Genomic DNA, 22,966 nt, shown 5'->3' with positions numbered 1-22,966 from the left:
ACTTGGAAGCACTGACTGTTATGAAAACATACTAAGCAAATAAAAAAAAACCTCAGTCTCAATCATGCAATACAATTATTTGATGATGCCGCCACAATAAGAAATGGGCATTTGTTTGGTTCCCTAAAGCTGGCCTTTAGCAGTGACTTCAATAACGCATGTATATTTCATCAAGGAAAGCCGACTACGTTCTTCAATAACTTTTCTTCAAAGAAGTCAGTACCAAATTTAAATAAAAGCAATGGAATCTGATGAATTTTTTCATTTTCCAACGTGACTGGAACATGTTTACTGTGCTGTGAAAGTTCCTTTTTGCAGGGAAAAGTTTGTGCTTATGAATGCTACCAATGGCGGCTTAAAATACAAACTACTTTTACCGACTTGGGACATACTGAAAAGTAAATGTGCTTCATCATTCGTTACGTGATTGTGCTATGTTTATCCACTGAATTCAGACCTATATGACCTGTGACAAAATTACTGAATATTTTAAATCTATGTGGATTTTTTCAATGGAATTACTTGCATTGTGGATTCATTGTACACGATGAGATTCGCGGGTGAATACACGGTGTTGATACTCTATTCAAGCTATATATAAGACCTGTAAATATAAACAGTATACACGTATATGTACCAATCCATGGTTCTCTAAATAAAGTAAAATATTATCTATGCCTTATCTGTTTTCACAACAGGTGTATTTCCCATTTGATATGTATCAATTTAAGATGGTAATTGTGCCAATGAAGCACGTATTTTACCACCCACATTTATTGCCTAACAACCACCACATTTGTTGGGGTACATGCATAATTTTCTTCAGCTAACTGACCTGGTTGCTTTTAACATGGTTCGGTCTATAAAATGGTTGGGTTCTAAGGCTCCGAACTACCGTGTTATAGTGGGGTCACACTGTACAAGGGCAAGTCATTTTTAAACAATATGAATAAGAATGGCCCTACAAATAGATCCCTGTTGAATTCCTTTGTTGATGGACATCAGCTCTGATTTAATGTACCAATTACATCTTTTTGGATTCTGTCTGATAGGTATGATTTGAACCACAAGTGATAAATAAGAACATTTGTACATTTCAAGTTTCCATGCAAGTATATACAGTCAACTAAATCAAAAGCTTTCTTAAACTCAAGGTAAACTCCATTTACAACAAAAATTAATTAAAACTTCTGTAATATTTGGGTCTGAACAGCTAACTGTCACAGTGGTCCATAACGTTATATGTGGTAAATACATGTGTGTGGTACAAAACATACATACATACATACATACATACATACATACATACATACATACATACATTACCTACCTACCTACCTATCTACCCACCCACATATAATGCAAAATTTACCAAAGTCAGAGAAGCATGAAATATGGGTCACTGTGATGCATTTTTGTGATAAGGGTGTAATATTTATAAAGATGCATCCTTAAGTTTCATGAGTCCAGGTATAACAGTATGTACAGGGTGCAAATAGCCAATATGGTCATGAGGTAAACACAAATTTCTTCTACGCCAGAAAATGTAAAATGTAGATCACATGACCTTCATTTGTTGCAAGGATGTGGTACTAATGAGATGTATACATTCACCTAGTTTATGAGTCAATCATGAATAGAACTAAGAAAGAAACCTAAATTTCAAAATTTATTCAGTTTCATGGGAAGCCAATAATATTTTGGGAAAAGTAGTAATAAAAAACTTGTGCAATGAAGCTGATGCATGTTGGATGCTGCAAAACAGGCTGATGTTTGACTAGTCCCGCTAAAATTCAGATGTTCAAATTCTAAATCAGAGTTGAGAGTTCTATGCAAACCTGAATAAAAAGGTTACTAATAAGAACACATAAATATGTCCTCTTTTATGAACTTTCTACAGAGCTTCAATATTAAAGTGAAAATTAGAAAAGAACTGTTGTTGCTGATCCATTGTCCTTTGTACAGCGGTGTTTGCTAAATTAAAATTTCACTTGTAACTATCAAAAATAAGTCAGAACAAAACAATGTTTTGGTACAAAATGTAGAATTCCCTTCATTACATCCAACTTCATCAATGAATGAAATACAAGATGCACAGATATTTTCTTTGATTTCTTTCCTCTTCAAGTCACTGACCCAAAACCCGTACCTTGAAATGTGTTCATATTGCTGCTTGTCATCAGGCCACAGAACTGCACTCTGACTATAACTTTGTGCTGTCATGCTGTCGTGTTCGGAAAAGTCACTCATTCTTACCCACCATTTATCAGGACAATTTATTTTTCATGCCCTGGAAACTGACTTAGTCAAACCCATCAGTAACCAATCAACTACAACTACTTTGCAACCTGAATAGGTCAATGTGCAAGAGTCTACACTGACTTGAACAAAAATGTAATCTAAGTCATCTGGATATGCAATGGCAGTAACCTGAATAATATGATTTGAGAGCTTTTCTCTCCCCATGCATTCCATGCACATCCTTTCTCCATTTGCAACAAAAATTAATTAAAACTTCTGTAGGATTAGAGTCTGAACAACAACTAGTTGTCACAGTGGTCCATAAATGTATGTAGTAAATACGCATGTGTGGTGCATGTGGTGCAAAAAACAAAAACAACAATGAATCTAAGAAAACATATATTAAACTACTGAAGTATAAAAATTAGAGAAATGTCAGTAAATTATTATACAACAAAGTGGCTTACCTTTGCATCAATTTTCTGTTTGATGTATACAATATTAGCAGCAGTGCACAGATCACTCACAACTATAAAGACATATCCAACAAGGTCAAATGCTAGATCAGCACTGAAAAGAAAATGATCAAAAATAGTTACATAACATTTGTACATTTGCTTCTAGAGTGAATGAAGTTCTGACAAACAATACTATGATAATGTACTCACATGCAATCTTGTCACACACCATGTAATTCAGTGCAAAATGACACTTCATATTTATTCCACATGGTATAGATGATGTGCATGGAACTTTGTTTTCTATGGACTGTCAATCTTTTCATGTAATTTAGTACAAAATGACACTTCATATTTACTCCACATGGTATAGGTGATGTGCATGGAACTTTGTTTTCTGTGAATTGTCAATCTTTTCATTTAATTCAGTACAAAATGACACTTCATATTTATTCCACATGGTATAGGTGTTGTGCATGGAACTTTGTTTTCTATGAACTGTCAAATCTTTTCATGTAATTTAGTACAAAATGACTTTATATTTATTCCACATGGTATAGGTGTTGTGCATGGAACTTTGTTTTCTATTAACTGTCAATCTTTTTTCATGTAATTCAGTACAAAATGACACTTCATATTTATTCCACATGGTATAGGTGTTGTGCATGGAACTTTGTTTTCTATGAACTGTCAAATCTTTTCATGTAATTTAGTACAAAATGACTTTATATTTATTCCACATGGTATAGGTGTTGTGCATGGAACTTTGTTTTCTATTAACTGTCAATCTTTTTTCATGTAATTCAGTACAAAATGACACTTCATATTTATTCTACATGGTATAGGTGTTGTGCATGGAACTTTGTTTTCTATTGTTTTGTCAATCGTTTTATGTAATTCAATACAAAATGACACATTAAATTTATTCCACTTGGTATAGGTGTTGTGCATGGAACTTTATTTTCTATCAAAATGTTCAGAATTGTTATCTGACCAGAACCTGACATTCTGTTAAGCTGGAAGCTTTTCTGATGGTGGTTGTTATCCTAATGAAACAAGGGATTTTTGATCAGATTACAAATGGAAACCTTGTTGCTGAAAGGCACACAAACAGAGTTTAGAAAGGCATACATTACTCTTGATAGCATGATGGTAATGTATGTACAAATTCTGGGTAAATGCTGTGTTGTGTTGGCAGTGGGCAGACATTGTGCAACATTAGGCATGAAGGCAGATGAAGCAGTAAGGGTGAAATTTGCTTAAGGCAGATGGAGGAAATTGAATGCACAACGAAGTGTAAAGGTACTTTTAGTGATTAACCTTTTTTCTTTGGGCTGCTATAACTTTAACCTAAGAGTTTTCAACCGAAACACTTATAGCTTATTCTGCCCTGTACAAACAACAAGCCATTACCAAGCTTGGTGCAGGTATGTTGTTTGTAATCACCTTGTTTTACAGAAATTATTTCCCTTGTATATTGATGACTGACATTTTGATACTAAAATTACTAGCTTTTATTCTCTCTCCAAAAGCAAACCATCCCTGAAGTCTGGTTAGCCAATATAGTCTAAAATCAAAGTTTTCATAGAAAAAGCTTTCTATTAGTCACTGTGACTTTCATCTTCAACCTTTTCCACCCAAAAATGTTTTTCTTCCCTACACAATGGGCATGTCATCCATGAAGTTAGGTCAAGGCTGTGCTCTTAAAATAAAACTATTATACAGACAACAAAGTTGCTGGCTGGCTCAATGGCTGGCTGGCTGGATAGACAATGTATGAACAGTTTAATATGCTGTGTCTTAGACATGCCTTAAAAAGGTCTTGAAGAGATACTCAAAAAAATACATTATTTTTCTTTACTTTTACATAAAACATGAACTATCTTTACTTTTTATAAATGATATACAAATAACTGAGACTGTATCAAAAGCAATTAGAATATTTTTTAAAGATTGATTTGCTGACTAAAATCCTAATGTACAGTGTCAAAACAAACCTGAAAGTCCAAAGAATTACAGACCTATGATAATATACAGTCAGATAATTTAGCACAATCATCCTTTTGACATTGGATGGAGAATTTTTTTTCTTCTTCCAAAAGTCTCTTTAGAATGAATCCTCAAATTTTAAATTAACAATAATTAAAAAATACCTCTATCCAGGTATAGCACTGTTTATAAAGACAATTAAAAAAGACATGGCAAAAGGTTCTTACATAGGGATACACAAGCATATACAAATCTAAATGCCATTAAAAAGGAAATGTGTGGAGGAACATGATAAACCCATCCAAACATTCATATATGTTAGTTACATATGACTTGAAGAAATTCATATAATTCAAATTAATATTTCTTAATGAAACACAAGTCATAGGAGTACTAAAAAACTGACAATGGAAAAACCTAGCAGTCAATTGTGTGTGTGTGAGAGAGAGAGAGAGAGAAAGAGCACAGAAGAGGGAGCTTTTCCTATGCAAAATAAAACTAAGAAATGTCTGGATTATTTTTGAAATAAACATTTAATTTCTTCCCATTTACCAGCAGGCAACTGGACCTGATGTAGACTCAATACCCATACCTAAAGCAGGCAACTGGACCTGATGTAGACTCAATACCCATACTTAAAGCAGGCAACTGGACCTGATGTAGACTCAATACCCATACTTAAAGCAGGCAACTGGACCTGATGTAGACTCAATACCCATACTTAAAGCAGGCAACTGGACCTGATGTAGACTCAATACCCATACTTAAAGCAGGCAACTGGACCTGATGTAGACTCAATACCCATTCTTAAAGCAGGCAACTGGACCTGATGTAGACTCAATACCCATACTTAAAGCAGGCAACTGGACCTGATGTAGACTCAATACCCATTCTTAAAGCAGGCAACTGGACCTGATGTAGACTCAATACCCATACTTAAAGCAGGCAACTGGACCTGATGTAGACTCAATACCCATGCTTAAAGCAGGCATCTGGACCTGATGTAGACTCAATACCCATGCTTAAAGCAGGCATCTGGACCTGATGTAGACTCAATACCCATGCTTAAAGCAGGCATCTGGACCTGATGTAGACTCAATACACATACTTAAAGCAGAACAAAGACTAAGTGGTACCATCAGAACTACTCAAAGCATAACAAAGACTAAGTGGTACCATCAGAACTACTCAAAGCAGAACAATGACTATGTGGTACCATCAGAATTTCTCAAAGCAGAATAAAGATTATGTGGTACCATCAGAATGGCCATTCTTCAATCATAGGAAAAAGACTGTTAGTTGTTAATTTTGACTGGTTCTTTATGGGTCAAAATCCAAGATCACCCACATGACGAAAGGTATTCCATTCTATGCTCTAACATCCAGTAATAATGAAATTGTTCTTGGACAGATTGGAACATTTAATGTGCAAATGATATATGGATCAAAGATCATGATCTCAGCTGGTCACAATGCTTTTTTTAAAAATTACATAACCAATTATTATTTTTCAACTGGCTAAATTTGGTAATGTAGGTAAAACCTATTAACTGTGTGGCATTATACTCCTGTATAAATAATTTATAAATTTAATCAGTTGGGTGTTTTATGAATCATTTCCACTGCAACACATTTTGGTTACTTCCTAATTTGCCAAAAATCCTGTACATGAAATAAACAAAACCATCATCAAGTATTCTGCAAAGAAGTCATGCCAATTTTTTTTAAAATATTTTTTTTACATTAAACTTTATGCAGCAACACAAAACATCATACAGCTGTCTTTCACACATATTTTATGTTCTCTTTTATGAAATTCCTGCTTTTCAATTAATTTCTTTCTCTCATTCAGAATTCAACATGTCCACTTTCTCAGGAGTCTAAAAATGTACTCTGAAGATTTTGCAGATGATGTTCAATTTCCTAATGAGATATGTCCTACCATGCATCAGTCTGTGAGACATAATGGCAGAGAACAGAAACCCTGCAAGACATATAAACCAACATATAATGGAACAGGAGTCTCATGAAGAAACTGACACTCAAATAGTTAAAAATACCTTCCCAGAATTCAAGATAAAACCATTTCTTCATTTTAATTGCTGATTACTGGAACCAAGTGTAATATTTTTCAACAATAACAAGATATTTAAATCTGCCAATGTAGTGAGCATAACAGATGTAAGATAAAAAAGGCACATTTTCATTTAGGATCAACTACACATCACTCAAATATTTTGGCGAAACCCCACATGAATATGGACATCCATTCTGGAGTAATGATAACAAGATTTTAAAGATGGCTGATATGCCAATATTCAATGTCAGATCACCACCGATTATATTTAGGATCAACATCGTAAGAAGTCCATTGGTGAAAATCCCATTTCAATAAGAACATCAATCTACAAGGTGCAGTAATAACAAGATTTACAAAATGGTCATCATGGTGGCCATAATGGATATCAGGCTGGCACCATTTTAATTTAGAACTAACTGGATATCATAAGGAGTCTTCTGGTAGAAACTACATGGTCCAAATGATCTGGCATTGGGGAGAAGTAGTATGACAAGATTTTCAAGATGGCTACACTGATGGCCATACTGGATATCTGAGAGGTACCAATTTCATTTAGGACCAACAAGGCAACATAACAAATATTCTGGTAAAAAAAAAACATGTCCATTTAGAAGTAGTATTAATATATTCAAGATGGCTGCCATTACAATCACATTAAATCAGCACCATTTTCATTTAGGACCAACTAGACATCATAACAAGCATTTTTGTGAAAACCCTATTCAGAAGCAGAGATAAAAAAATTGTTAAAGATGGCTGCCATAGTTGCCATTTTGAATGTCAGATATGCACAATTTTCATCCAGAACCAACAAGACATTGTAAGACGTCTTCTGGTGAAAAACCCATGTTGATATGACTTCCCATTCAGGAAGTCTAGAGTAGCAATAACAAGAATTTCATGCTGAATATCCAAGCAGCACCATTTTCACTTAGGAACAGCTAGACCATTGGTGAATGTGTGTTAAAAGTTTCATGGCAATCCTCCAAGTACTTTAGGGGAAGCAGCGATAAAGAAAAACTTGTGCTAATGGAAAGACCAATTACAGACAATCCCACAAGCTATTCTGGCCTTTGAACAGTAAAACTAAAATTAAAAAGTAAAGACAATAACTGATTTGGTTAGCAGGAAGTAGCAAAATAAGTTCTTATCAAGAATGTTCCAGACCTGTTGATGAGTTTAGCTACAGTGATAGTCTCATCAGACAGAATCAAGAAAGACCCAGTCTTGATGAGTTTAGCTACAGTGATAGTCTCATCAGACAGAATCAAGAAAGACCCAGTCTTGATGAGTTTAGCTACAGTGATAGTCTCATCAGACAGAATCAAGACCCAGTCTTGATGAGTTTAGCTACAGTGATAGTCTCATCAGACAGAATCAAGAAAGACCCAATCTTGATGAGTTTAGCTACAGTGATTGTCTCATGAAATGGAATCAAGAAAGATCCAGTCTTGATAAGATTAGCTACAGTGATAGTCTTATCAGACAGAATCACGAAAAACCCAGTCTTCACGAGTTTAGCTACAGTGACAGTCACATCAGATGGAATAAAAAAAGAACCAGTCTTGATGAGTTCAGCTACAGTGATAGTCACATCAGATGGAATCAAGAAAAACCCAGTCTCAATGAGTTTAGCCACAGTGATAGTCACATCAGAATGAATAAAGAAAGACCCAGTCTTGATGAGTTTAGCTACAGTGATAGTCACATCAGAATGAATAAAGAAAGACCCAGTCTTGATGAGTTTAGCTACAGTGATAGTCTCATCAGACAGAATCAAGAAAGACCCATTCTTGATGAGTTTAGCTACAGTGATTGTCTCATGAAATGGAATCAAGAAAGACCCAGTCTTGATGGGTTTAGCTACAGTAATAGTCTCATCAAATGGAATCAAGAAAAACCCAGTCTTGATGAGATTAGCTACAGTGATAGTCTTATCAGACAGAATCACGAAAGACCCAGTCTTCACGAGTTTAGCTACAGTGACAGTCACATCAGATGGAATAAAAAAAGAACCAGTCTTGATGAGTGTATCAACAGTGATAGTCACATCAGATGGAATCAAGAAAAACCCAGTCTCAATGAGTTTAGCCACAGTGATAGTCACATCAGAATGAATAAAGAAAGACCCAGTCTTGATGAGTTTAGCTACAGTGATAGTCTTATCAGATGGAATCAAGAAAGACACAGTCTCGATGAGTTTAGCTACAGTGATAGTCACATCAGACTGAATAAAGAAAGACCCAGTCTTGATGAGTTTACCACAGATGTAGTCTCAATCAAATGGAATCAAGGAAGACCCAGTCTTGATGAGTTTAGCTACAGTAATAGTCTCATCAGATGGAATCAAGAAAGACCCAGTCCTGATCAGTTTTTATCAACAGTGATAGTCACATCAGATGAAATCAAGAAAGACCCAGTCTTGATCAGTTTAGCCAGTGATAGTCTTATGAGATGGAATCAAGAAAGACCCAGTCTTGATGAGTTTAGCTACAGTGATAGTCTTATCAGATGGAATCAAGAAAAACCCAGTCTCAATGAGTTTATCTACTGTGATAGTCTCATCAGATGGAATCAAAAAAGAACCAGTCTCGATGAGTTTAGCAACAGGGATAGTCTCATCAGACAGCAACAAGGACCTGGTCTTAATGAGTTTAGCTACAGTGATAGTCTCATCAGAGAGAATCATGAAAGACCCAGTCTTGATGAGTTTTGCCACAGGGATAGTCTCAACAGATGTTATCAAAAAAGACTTGGTTTTAATGAGTTTAGCTACAGGGATAGTCTCATCAGACAGAATCAAGAAAGACCCAGTTTTGATGGGTTTAGCTACAGTGATACCCTCATCAGACAGAAACAAGAAGACCCCAGTTTTGATGAGTTTAGCTACAGTGATAGTCTCATCAGCTGGAATCAAGAATAACCCAGTCTTGATGAGTTTTGTCATAGGGATAGTCTCATTAGACAGAATCAAGAAAGACTTGGTCTTGATGAGTTTAGCTACAGGGATAGTCTCATCAGACAGAATCAAGAAAAATCCAATTTTTATTAGTTTACGTTCATCAGACAAAATCAAGAATGACCCAGTCTCAATGAGTTTAAACACATGGATAGCTTCATTGGACAAAATTATGTATGACATAGTTTTGATGACTTTAGCCACAGGAATGGTCTCATCAGATAGGAATCGCAGATCCAGTTTTTATGAGTTTTGTCATGGGTCATTACGAGACAAAGATTCCAGTCATGATCGGGATTTCTAATGCTGATCAAAACATTATATATAGCACAATGAGATGTGATCTAGCAATCAAAATCAAATTAGTGTGATAATGATATTTTCATTATATAAGTTTGAGATAATATAGGATTTATGATTCTAAATTCATTATGCAGGAAACACCACCAATGTTAACAATTGTGAGTTTATTGTACAGTAAAGTTTTGAGACACAATTTCTGAAATGTGATCTTGTTTCAAATGAACCATTTGGCTATATTAAACAACTTAAAAAATGAATAACTTTTTTATTGTTTTGTCAACAAAAGCATAGTTTAGACCTTTCCTAAATTTCATATATAATATGGAATTAGATAACAATTGTATCGTTTTCCTAACTGTAGGAAATTATAGTTTCTGGCTCATTCTTGGGTAGAAAATTTATAGGTACATAATAAATGTATGTACATACTGGGTCTCAGTATGATGAATTACTAAACTACTACAGACTTTGTAACAGTATAATATGAATTAATGAACTACTATAGACTTTGTAACAGTTTAATATGAATTACTGAACCACTATAGACTTTGTAACATTATAATATGAATTATTGAACTACTATAGACTTTGTAACAGCTTAATATGAATTCCTGATCTACTATAGACTTTGTAACAGTTTAATATGAATTACTGAACTACTATAGACATTGTAACAGTGTAATATGAATTACTGAACTACTATAGACTTTGTAACAGTTTAATATGAATTACTGAACTACTATAGACTTTGTAACAGTGTAATATGAATTACTGAACTACTATAGACATTGTAACAATGTAATATGAATTACTGAACTACTATAGACATTGTAACAATGTAATATGAATTACTGAACTACTATAGACTTTGTAACAGTTTAATATGAATTACTGAACTACTATAGACTTTGTAACAGTGTAATATGAATTACTGAACTACTATAGACATTGTAACAATGTAATATGAATTACTGAACTACTATAGACATTGTAACAGTGTAATATGAATTACTGAACTACTATAGACTTTGTAACAGCTTAATATGAATTCCTGAACTACTATAGACATTGTAACAATGTAATATGAATTACTGAACTACTATAGACATTGTAACAGTGTAATATGAATTACTGAACTACTATAGACTTTGTAACAGTGTAATATGAATTACTGAACTACTATAGACATTGTAACAGTTTAATATGAATTACTGAACTACTTTAGACTTTGGACACTCTTTAAAAAAGTCGATATTAAAATACCTGTCTACATAGTTCACACTTTAGTCAACTGGTATGGCAAACAGTTGTATTGTGTGCGATGGGGAAGTGTAATATCCAGTGCTTTCCATGTAACCAATTGGGTGAGGCAGGGGGGTATTCTTTCCCCTTTGTTATTTAATATATATATATATATATATATATATATATATATATATATATATATATATATATATATATATATATATATATATATATATATGAATTAAATCATAAGCTCAGTCAGTGTCATGTGGGGTTACATTTGCCACCAAATGCGCTGTTCTTTAACAATTTTAGTTTTGCTGATGATATGTCATTGATAAGTCCTTCTATCACAGGTTTAAGGAAATTATTAAAGGTATGTGAACAATACACATTTGAGAATGATATCATCTATGATACAAAAAAATCAGTATGCATGGTCTTTCAGCCAACTTCTTTCAAATTACCATCTCCTCCCCCTGTACATCTTAACGGCAATGCTCTTATATATGCCAACAGTTATACCTATTTGGGTCATATTTTGAAATCCAATCAGTCAGATAACGAGGATATCATGAGACAGTACTGATTTTTGTGTACTTGAACAAACATGCTTCTACGTAAATTTAAGAATTGTTCATTGAATATCAAAATTAGATTATTCAAATCTTATTGCTGCACTATGTATTGTGCTCCTCTGTGGACAAACTTTAGTGAATGTATGAAAAGAAAACTAGTTATTGGTTATAATAATAGTCTTCATTTTCTATTAGGTATTCCTAGGTGGAACAGTGCCTCCAATATGTTTGTAAATTATAATGTATTCAGTTTTGATGAAGTAATGAGAAAGTATGTTTTCTCAATGATGACAAGAATATCTAATAGTAAAAACTGTTTATTGAAATCTCTCTGGAACTATGACATTCATTTCTCATATTATTAGTAGATGGAACAAATTACTCTTTAATTGTGTCATTTAATGTCATTCTTAACAATGCAATGCACAATTATTTGTTTTAAATGTATCTGTATACTTGTATGTAAGATATATATGTTCTTTTATGTCAACAATGTTTTTACTTTATAATTATATTTTATTTTAGAGGTATGGACTTTGTAGTCTGAAATAAAGAATTCTTATCTTATCTTATCTTTGTAACAGTGTAATATGAATTACTGAACTACTATAGACTTTGTAACAGTATAATATGAACTACTGAACTTCTATAGACTTTGTAACAGTTTAATATGAATTACTGAACTACTATAGACTTTGTAACAGTATAATATGAATTACTAAACTACTATAGACTTTGTAACAGTATAATATGAACTACTGAACTTCTATAGACTTTGTAACAATTTAATATGAATTACTGAACTGCTATAGACTTTGTAACAGTTTAATGTGAATTACTGAACTACTATAGACTTTGTAACAGTTTACTATGAATTACTGAACTACTATAGACTTTGTAACAGTTTACTATGAATTACTGAACTTCTAAAAACTTTGTAACAATTTAATATGAATTACTGAACTACTTATAGACTTTGTAACAAGTATAATGAATTAATGAACTACTATAGACTTTGTAACAGTTTAATATGAATTACTGAACTACTAAAAACTTTGTAACAATTTAATATGAATTACTGAACTACTTATAGACTTTGTAACAAGTATAATGAATTAATGAATTACAATAGACTTTGTAACAGTGTAATATGAATTACTGAACTACTACAGACTTTGTAACAGTGTTAATATGAATTACTCAACTACTATAGACTTTGTAACAGTGTTAATATGAATTACTGAACTACAATAGACTTTGTAACAGTGTAATATGAATTACTGAACTACAACAGACTTTGTAACAGTGTAATATGAATTACTGAACAACAACAGACTTTGTAACAGTGTAATATGAATTACTGAATTACAACAGACTTTGTAACAGTGTAATATGAATTACTGAACTACTACAGACTTTGTAACAGTGTTAATATGAATTACTGAACTACAATAGACTTTGTAAAAGTATAATAAACAAGTTATATGTAATTTATATCCTGTAATGAACAGTGTCTGTACAAAAAAATACTTAATGCAGGTCTGTTAGCCAGTAGCTACAAATCTCTGAACATGCCAGACAGTTGTTTCACTAATGACTGTACTTCATCTATATGATAAAATTACTATAAAGTAAATGACACCGGTCTGGACCTTTGAAATAAAACAAATGACAACCCTTCTTGATATTCAACACGATGAATCTAATTTTTGTATCAACTTGTTTTAAAAATCAAGGCAAATCCTCTCTTGTAAATGTTATTTTAATAAACAATAGAGTAGTATCTAAGGCTGGAATATTTGACAGCAGTCTAGTGACTTATATAACATGGTTTCACTATGGTAAAAGGTACAGTATGAAGGAAATTTACTTACCAGTGTTACAGAATTTTATTGGGAAAGCTTCAATGCTGACCAGTGATCTACACCTTTTCATGAAGCTTATATATTTGTTATTTATTGGACCTTCAAGAAATGATGTGATTGAGGAACATGCTCCTCGTAAATAAATATCCCAAAGAAAGCTCCATATAAATAAATATACTAGAGAAAGCAATCAGTTCCCTTTATCAATGGCAACCCATGAAAAGCTATACAAAGGAAATCTCAACTACTGCATAAGCAACATATATCCAGACACAAATTGGAACAACTACAAAAATTCAAAAGAATCTGACAATGAATCTCAGACAGAATTCATGCAAGTTTACATTTTCAAATGGTACACAGGCAGAATAACCTATCCAAGAACACCATAGCAGGCTCATATGATAACTTTTATATGTCGAATATATTGAAGTCATATGTAATATCAACATTGTAAAGGTACAAGATAGCAGGTTAATATGATAACTTTTATAGGTCAAATATATTAAAGTCATATGTAATATCAATATTGTAAAGGCACACCATAGAAGGCTAATATAATAACTTGTATAAGTCAAATATATTAAAGTCATATGTAATATCAACATTGAAAAGCATACCACAGCAGGCTAATATGATAACTTTTATACGTCAAATACATTAAAGTCATATGTAATATCAACATTGTAAAACATTGTAAAGGCACATCATAGCAGGCTAATATAATAACTTGTATAGGTCAAATATATTAAAGTCATATGTAATATCAACATTGAAAAGGCACCGTTGTTCAACCTTTTTTCACTTAAGCTGTTAATACTTGGAAGTCAATCACTGACTGGTCCAGTAACCAAACTCAGAAAGGAGTCTTGATAAGATTATCCAGACTCAAGAAAACAAAGTTTGCCAGTTTCTGTCCTCGCAACTATATACAAATTCTTGTAATGAGTTATCTGTGACTAGAGTACTAATTACTTGGACAGTATCATACATTCATTTCTTTTGGTCTTCTTAAAATGTTTCAGCCCTCAAACTACCCTAATTAGACAACCAAAAGACTTCTGCTAAGCCCTTGACCAAAGATAATAAGTATTTTATGCTGTTTTGATGGGATTTAACTAAAGTATTTGACTGTATACCCAATGAACTCCTCCAGAAAAAAATATGGACTGACAGAGTTGGCAGTAAATACCATGTCAATTTACCTCTCAAACTGAAGACAGTGTGTCAATGCAAGAAACTCAACAAGTTCATGGGCAAATATCTATCTATAAATGAGTACCTTGGGGATCAATTCTTGGATCCTTGCTTTTCAATATTTTTATCAGTGACCTTTTTTCATAAATGATTCAGATCCATATAGGAATGATGATGACAACACACTTGATTTAGCTCATCAGAACATGTATTTAGAAATCCATACTGGATAATTTGATAACGTGGTGTACAACTGATGAAATGAAAACAAACCCTGATAATATCCAAGCTACTGCAATTAGTAATAATTAACTAATTAAGTTCTTGAGACTTGCTTCACCAATGAGGCTAATATATCTTATAAGATTAGGTACAATTCCTTAGAATCAATTTGAATTTCATGCTAAACTTTAATCAGTAAATCAATGGGATTTGTCAAAAAGCATCAAAACAATTAAGTATTCTCATATGCAGTGGAAAATGTCTCATCTGACAGTGACCCATTATTTCATCATGGCATATTTCAACTACTGTCCCCATACCTGGCATTTCTACAGTCTTATTTTATTAATATTAACAAACATGAAAAATTACGTGAAAGTGCTAAAAGATTTTTTTTACTGAATACAACAAACCTTTATTCTTAAATCCTGGATAAGACAAATGTGTTCACTCTGCTTCCAAAGGATGAAGACCAAAGCACTTGAACTTTTCAAAATTTTAAACAATGTCCAATCAACTTAATGATCAAGTAGTTTTACAGAATTGTTCTTCTGATCTTTTGTACACATGAAAACACCTTGGCAATTCCAGATGTAATCAACCCACAAAACAATGGAATTTTCTAAACAATCAAGAGTTAAGAATTTAAGAATTTTAAATCTCTTAAATACCTGATCTGGGAGTGAATAAAGCAGAACAAAGTAACTGCAGCTGCTGCTATATTCTGATGCCTGTGTGGTATGTATATATGTATACATAAAAGCTAAGGGAATAAATTCACATGTGACAGTCTATGCATGCATCTCTTACCAACTCGGAGACATCAGAGTTGGACAACCTGCACAATTCTCAAAGCCAAATCTCCATACCACTCCATCTGTTGAGGTGCAAGTGAAGAAAAACTAAAACATAAACACTATGAGGATACCATGAACAAACTTATCTATTTCTACCACATATTTGACTTTAAACAACTACACCATTATACTGCTGGAACCCCATCTGTAAATCCATCCACATTATGACAATCGTCCGCTTAATTGATCTAAAAAGCATGCAACCAATAAATGGGGAACAATTTTATTTCTGTTCTCTGAATTTCATTGCTTTTACCTATAGCATGACTATTAATATGCTGTCCCTTGATAACAATGGCTTTATAATGCATTGCTGGTAAAATATCACTGAGAAGTACCACCGCAACTGTTTCACAATTAAGATAAACAAGAAAATTTGTAACTTATAAAAGCCCCCAATACAATGTTTTTCACACTCAAGGAAATAATTTCCTTATACTGTGTTTTAATCCATTTAATTCAAAGAGTTGGTAGCTGTGAAAACCCACAGTACTATCACACAAACTAATTAAAAACTTAAAGCTACTATTTTAGTGATTTTTATTAAAAGAAAGACTAATACCTCTCCAACTTCATTTCTGTTTTTAATACTGATCAAGTCATGACAAGTGATTGCTTTTAAAGCCAATTGCCCTGGGCATGTATCTGACAAAACTTTGAGCACTGCTAGTGCTTCGGAAAAGTATCCCTCACACCTACATCAATCAACCAGTTCCAACTGTCCTTGGTTACAAGTTCCATTGTTTTGTTTCATCTTTTCTTTCTTAAAAACTGCAAGTCTTTCACCATTATGCTTGGCTAATCCTGAATTATCAATCAGAAACATACTTAAAATCTGACATTTTTCCCCCACTACCTTTTCATTGTATCTTTTCTTTCCTATACAATTTTTACTCTCTGTATTGATGTACATGCAGTCTCAAATGGTACAAGTATGGCTTAAACTCACATTATATACAAATTGACCATAGTTCAAAAACAGTTAAGTCTAAGAAAAAAAATAATTCTCAAATAATGTCAGAAATATGTTTTTGAACACAATGATTAATATTCGAAAGTTAACCCTATAAAACTGATGTCCAGATGTTTCTATTTTCTCCAGAAGTTTTAGCGAATATTCTGCAGAGCTCTTTACATTGTGTTTACTATATTCTCATGATACCACTTCCTCAAAGTTCTTGATCACCCAAGGTTTTTCAAATTTTTATAAAAATATTTCCGTCATAGAAATAAAAATATAGATACCTACCTAGCTGCAACTAAAGCACCAAATATCATTAAAAACACAGTAAACTGCACTGTTCTTGTAGATTTGACTCTGAAAAAAGAAGTAAATTAAACAATAAACTGCAGACATATACAAGAACTGAAGGACAACAAATGCTCACATTTTAGATAGAGGGTTCCTGAGTACACAATTCAAGACTTCTCCCTTACAGCCAAAAGATTATATATCTGGAAAATGGAGGTTTGAAGACTGCCTAGAACCACAAATTGAATGAGGGAGGGGTTAAAGGGCAAAGCCATGGTGTGGCCATGCACTCATCTGTTTCAATTTGCATGCAAGAGGCATAAGGCAGGTCCACCCCTACTCCATAAGGCAGGTCCACCATCTAACCCAGTTTAGTTCTGTCACTGCCTAAAGAATTAAAGACCTTCAAATTATTAAACCTTTGGATACTCTTCAAATGTCCAAGTCTATCTAGAATATAAAAATGAAGGCAAATAAATGCAAGCAGCAATCTAGTGCCGAAATGTAATTTGGTTTCAGGCAAATGCATGTCAGCACAAAGATTCTGTCTGTTAAAGATATATTTATGTTTTTTTGGAAGCTGTTAACTTTTATCTAGTCTTCAAAATTAGTGTTTACTATAGCAGAACATTTAGTCCATCAAGTACTGTACCTTTGCAGAATCAAATGTGCTGAATGACTAAATGCACAAAAAGTAGAATGTAACACTGTTACAGTAGTCGAACCAGCAAAGTTATTTTGGTCAATTTTTTAGTATTCAGCCAATATGAAGCTGGCTTAAAAACCACATGTCAATGTTTTCAAATGTGGAAAATACAGAAATGTATATTTTTTACTCAAAATTTTGTGTCCTTCATTTCATCCCTTTACAAGGCAACTTTTTCAGTCTGAACAATTCTTTTTAGTTGATGACTGGTGGTCCAATGCTAATTTTCAAGACTGTTTATCTGTTTAAGATCTCATAATTAATGCCTTTAACACATTAACCCCTAGAGATGACTTTATGGGGAAGGAGGTAGTAGCCTACTGCTGAGCTCTCTAGTGTCATGGTCATGCATGATACACTAAAGTGGGTGGTATTATAGAAAGGTAGACAGCTGTAGCTCTACAATGATACCAAATAATCTGGAATATCTAGTTGCACCACAAAATACAGATAGAAAAACCTCATTTTTTGGACCAGACTTTCTTTTACCCAAAATTCACCCGTGGTTGGAATCCCATTTTGTGTCCAGATTTTAGACTTTTTGGTCTCAGATCTAAGGCAAACTGGTATGAACTGCAAACAGACAGATAAGCCTTTGCAAAAAGTAGGATAAGATGGGCATTTGGAATAATGAGTGGTCTCCATAAACAAATAATGGCTCCGTTTAGCAAAAAAATAACAAAATAAAATAAAAAAAGAAGTCCAACTTTTACCCTTCTGCTCATGCGCGAGTCAAATAGCCAATGAAAATCAACGTTTCTAACACCACTAGGCAGTATGTTATTGAAAGATGACCGGGGATTTGGTGTTTTCAAGTCTATTCAGAAATAGCTTTCAAAATGTGTTTCCTACTCGATTTTCAGGCAAAAATGACAAAAAGCTCCAGGGGTTAATGTGTTAAACAGTCCTTTTGGATGATGTCACAAAATCTGAATATTCCTTGCGTATTTCACGTCTGCATCAACAATGCACATAAATTACAAATTTAGCAATTCCCTGATGATTTGTATAAAAAATTAAAAATTCTTGTTAACACATTAACCCCTAGTGACGACTTTACGGGGCAGGAGGTAGTAGCCTACTGCCAAGCTCTCTAGCGTCATGGTCATGAATGATACACTAAAGTGGGTGGTATTTTAGAAAGGTAGACAGATGTAGCTCTACAATGATACCAAATAATCTGGAATATCTAGTTGCACTACAAAATACAGATAGAAAAACCTCATTTTTTGGAACCGACTTTTTTTAACCCAAAATTTGCCCGTGGTTGGAATCCCATTTTGTGTCTGGATTTTAGACTTTTTGGTCTCAGATCTAAGGCAAACTTGTATGAACTGCAAACAGACAGATGAGCCTTTGCAGAAAGTAGGATAAGATAAGCATTTCGAATAAAGAGTGGTCTCCATACAAAAATAATGACTCTGTTTAGGAAAAAAAAATATATATAAAAAAAAATAAAAAAAATAAAAATAAAAATAAAATAAAAAAAATCCAACTTTTACCCTTCTGCTCATGCACGAGTCAAATAGCCAACAAAAATCGACATTTCTAACACCACTAGGCAGTATGTTATTGAAAGATGACCAGGGATTTGGTGTTTTCAAGTCTATTCAGAAATAGCTTTCAAAATGTGTTTCCTACTCGATTTTCAGGCAAAAATGACAAAAAGCTCCAGGGGTTAATGTGTTAATTGACATGTGAGCTAAGCTAGATGGAACAAAAGCAAAAGTTCTCAAGCTGCCTGAATGCCTTTGTTTGATATCATAACTGTTATCCTTGCAGCGATCATAGATGCAAGGATCATGTGATATTGTCTTTTGTCTGTACATGTGAATGTGTGTGTACATGCTGGAATCAGTAATATGGAGTTAAAAATGCCCAGACTCCCATTTAAAGAGATGTTAATCCCTACCAGATGTAGATCATGTAATTGATATATACAAAAAAATTCTATATCTTTCCTATAAAAATGGCCACTATAGAGCTCTGGACCAGATTTAATTATTTGTATTATCTGATTTCACATAATCTGTGTTGTGATCAGATAGATTAAAATGCTTTGAAACCGGGGAATCTTCATGATTCAGGATAACCCTATGGTGTTTGTTTTTTTTACTTGGAATTCCCTTTTAGTCTCACCTACATATTGTTTGTGTAATATGAAACTCATCATATGTAATAAGGTCAATGATTCATGCCTGTAAAGTAGGTCACTATAAGTCATCCACAGGCAGGTCACTGATAATACAAGGAATAATACAACCAAGTTAAATTAAAAATTTCATGTCAACAAATGAAGTTGTACCAGGAAACTAAAATTAACACCAGGGTTAGCCTATAACTTAGGTGTTATGAATGGGGAAAGGTACACCCTCACCAAAATCAATACCATTTCTACGCTTGATATTTTACCAGAAAGACAAAAGGTTTTACACTCGGGTAAAGCTGTTAAAGCCAACAAAAGCAGATCAATGTAACTTACTTCTGCTTGTAGTGGTTCAGGATGAGTGTGTGTGATTTAGATTTTTAACTTAGCTTTAATAATTTTTCAGTCATATCGCAATGATGTCTGCAGTGTGGCAGTTTATAGTGATGTCTAGCACTGGGGCATGTTATGCCGCAGGCATGTAGCATGATGACCTACCCAGTCACATTATCCTGACACCAGGCCGACCCCTAACACTAACCACTGAATGCTGAGTGCCAAGTGAGGCAGCTGTCAGTACCATTGTTGTAAGTGTTTGGTATGACTTGGCCGGGGATTGAACCCATGACCTCCCGCATCTGAGGTGGATGCTCTAACCACTAGGCCACTGGAACAGACATTCAGGATGAGAGAAGGAATATCCTGACTAAACCCCATGAACATACCATCCCTAAAGCCAGAGACTTACCACCAAGACTAAATTTTACAGCAAGAGTCCACTTGTTGATTAACAAATTGATGAGAAGTAGACCATTGTGACAAATTTTTCCTCTATGGTGTTTCCAAATGAAGCAAAGTTGTACACTAACCATCTTACATGAAGATACTCGAACAACAATTTAAGTTCAGGAAGAATTATTAATTTTAACACTGGAATCAATCAGTAAACATTCAAGTTATCAGATGGAGAAAAGAGTATCAAAAATAGGTCACTCTGACCAAACATTCCCATCCTAGGTTAAAATGATGACCATGTTCCATTAAGTTATCATGCCTAAACCTGGAGGTACTGGCAAGAAAACACAACTTTTACTTTAAGCTGACCTGAATGTGGACAACAATGATGACACTGGGGCTTAGTTTTCCTAAAAGTCATAAATGAACGCTAAATGTGGCCAATATATTTGCTGTGTGAACTATTTTGATGCCTATCCCACTTTCCCCCCACAGTTCATTTTGACTAAATGAATGTACTTACCCAAGCACATATGCTTCTGCTATTACTGCAAACAAAATTGTAAATCTTCTCAGTGCTGTGAACATGGGTAAACTGGTAAAGAAAAAAGAAGAAAAGTTATTCTTCATCTAACAGATACCAGCAATGGCAACGTTTCTGGGAAACAATTTCATAGCCAGAAAGCAATCATATGTGGTATCACAGTATGAATTTTGAACTTCCTTTGTCTATGCCAGAAAATTCACTCAGTAACCTTTTTGCCCCATCCACAATTCAATGCTTTAATTAAGGCACAGAATAATATTAAGCAGAAAAGATCATTTTCTTGCTGCAAGTGAGAAACATTCAGACCACAGTATTTCGATACGTGAAACTTCTAAGGATTATCACCATGTAACCAACAATTACATAGTCAACAAAAACCTGGATTAATATTTCTTCTTTTTTATATATTTTTTTCTGCTTAAAACATTGTTCTCCCAAGAAGCCAGATTTTACCAGATTAAAGTCACAGGCTTTGAACAAGCTGAAAGCAGGAGCCCAAGGTGGCTGAGTGGGCCAAAACATTCACCTTTACTGACCACTGCCATCTCACATTTGTCCATGGAGATTCAGGTCTCAGGCTTGGCCAGTGTAGGTATGTGAGAAAGCTTGCCAACAGCTTCCTGTGGGTCAGCGGTTCTAACCAGGTTTTTTTCCAGATTCTTCATCCACCAGTCATACTGGCTCTCATATATTGCCTATGATGTACTCTAAGAGGATCAACCACCTGTGAAAATCCTGGACTTTTTAAAGGAATGTAGTTTATATTTATCTGAAACAGGTTTACCATCCTAAGTTTTTGTGCAATTTATTTTATATTTTTGTAACTTTATGTTCAGTTGGCACTACAATGCCACTTTCTTGCTGAGGTACTATTACATACAGTATATACATATATAACATCTTTCTTGAGTTGTAAGGATGTAGTTTTAACAGATATGCATAAACATTTCAAAGTTCATGATTCAAACAAAAAAGCACCAAATAAATGAATAAATAATACTTCAAGAAAGTGAAGCATGAAATACAAATCAATGAGACATGAATTTGTAATAAGTGTGTGGTAGTCATCCAGATGCACCAAGTTTCATGATTCTGGGCAAAACAGTGTGGATGCCAAACAACCATGTGGTCCTGACCTAAATCTTAATATTTTATCTAAGCCATTAAAAGATGAAATGCATGCCATAATAGGCTGTTTATCTTTTAAGAATGTGGCACTATCATCATCAACTTCTTGCATGAATGGCAACTAAAAAATGAACAGATACAAAATGTAACCCAAGTCAGTAATGTGTAATACAAGTTATAATGGCTTACTTAAACAATATGAGGGTAGTGCTCATCAAGATGCAGACACTCATCATGTTTCATGCTTATAGTTATACATAGGAAAGTGTGCACATGGCATGCAGAAATTCCAAATGATCACTAAATGCAAAAACTTAACAAATGCAAGTAAAATGTGAAATGTGGGTCACAGCACTCTTCCTTTCTTTGCATATGCCGCTACTAAGATAGATGTATATAATCATCTGGCTTAATGATTCTTACATGAACAGATAAAACACAAAATTTAACCGAAATCA

General features: G+C 33.8%; 1 protein-coding gene across 1 annotated transcript in view; it reads right to left on the bottom strand.

The window, feature by feature from the left end:
- LOC149806578 (nucleotide sugar transporter SLC35D2-like) overlaps positions 1-22,966 on the bottom strand; it is a 79,227-nt gene that overhangs the window by 35,196 nt on the left and 21,065 nt on the right. Inside the window, exons 5-7 of the mRNA XM_089954903.1 lie at positions 21,357-21,428; positions 17,244-17,312; positions 2,709-2,811 (exon numbers count right to left, since the gene is read on the bottom strand). Coding sequence (XP_089811029.1) covers positions 2,709-2,811; positions 17,244-17,312; positions 21,357-21,428 — 244 coding nt within the window. The remainder of the gene's footprint in view (positions 1-2,708; positions 2,812-17,243; positions 17,313-21,356; positions 21,429-22,966) is intronic.

Source organism: Sinohyriopsis cumingii, chromosome 1 (genome assembly GCF_028554795.1).
Source record: "Sinohyriopsis cumingii isolate HCF-2022 chromosome 1, ASM2855479v2, whole genome shotgun sequence".
Lineage (NCBI taxonomy): Eukaryota > Metazoa > Mollusca > Bivalvia > Unionida > Unionidae > Sinohyriopsis > Sinohyriopsis cumingii.
This window is presented reverse-complemented; position numbering and strand designations above follow the sequence as displayed.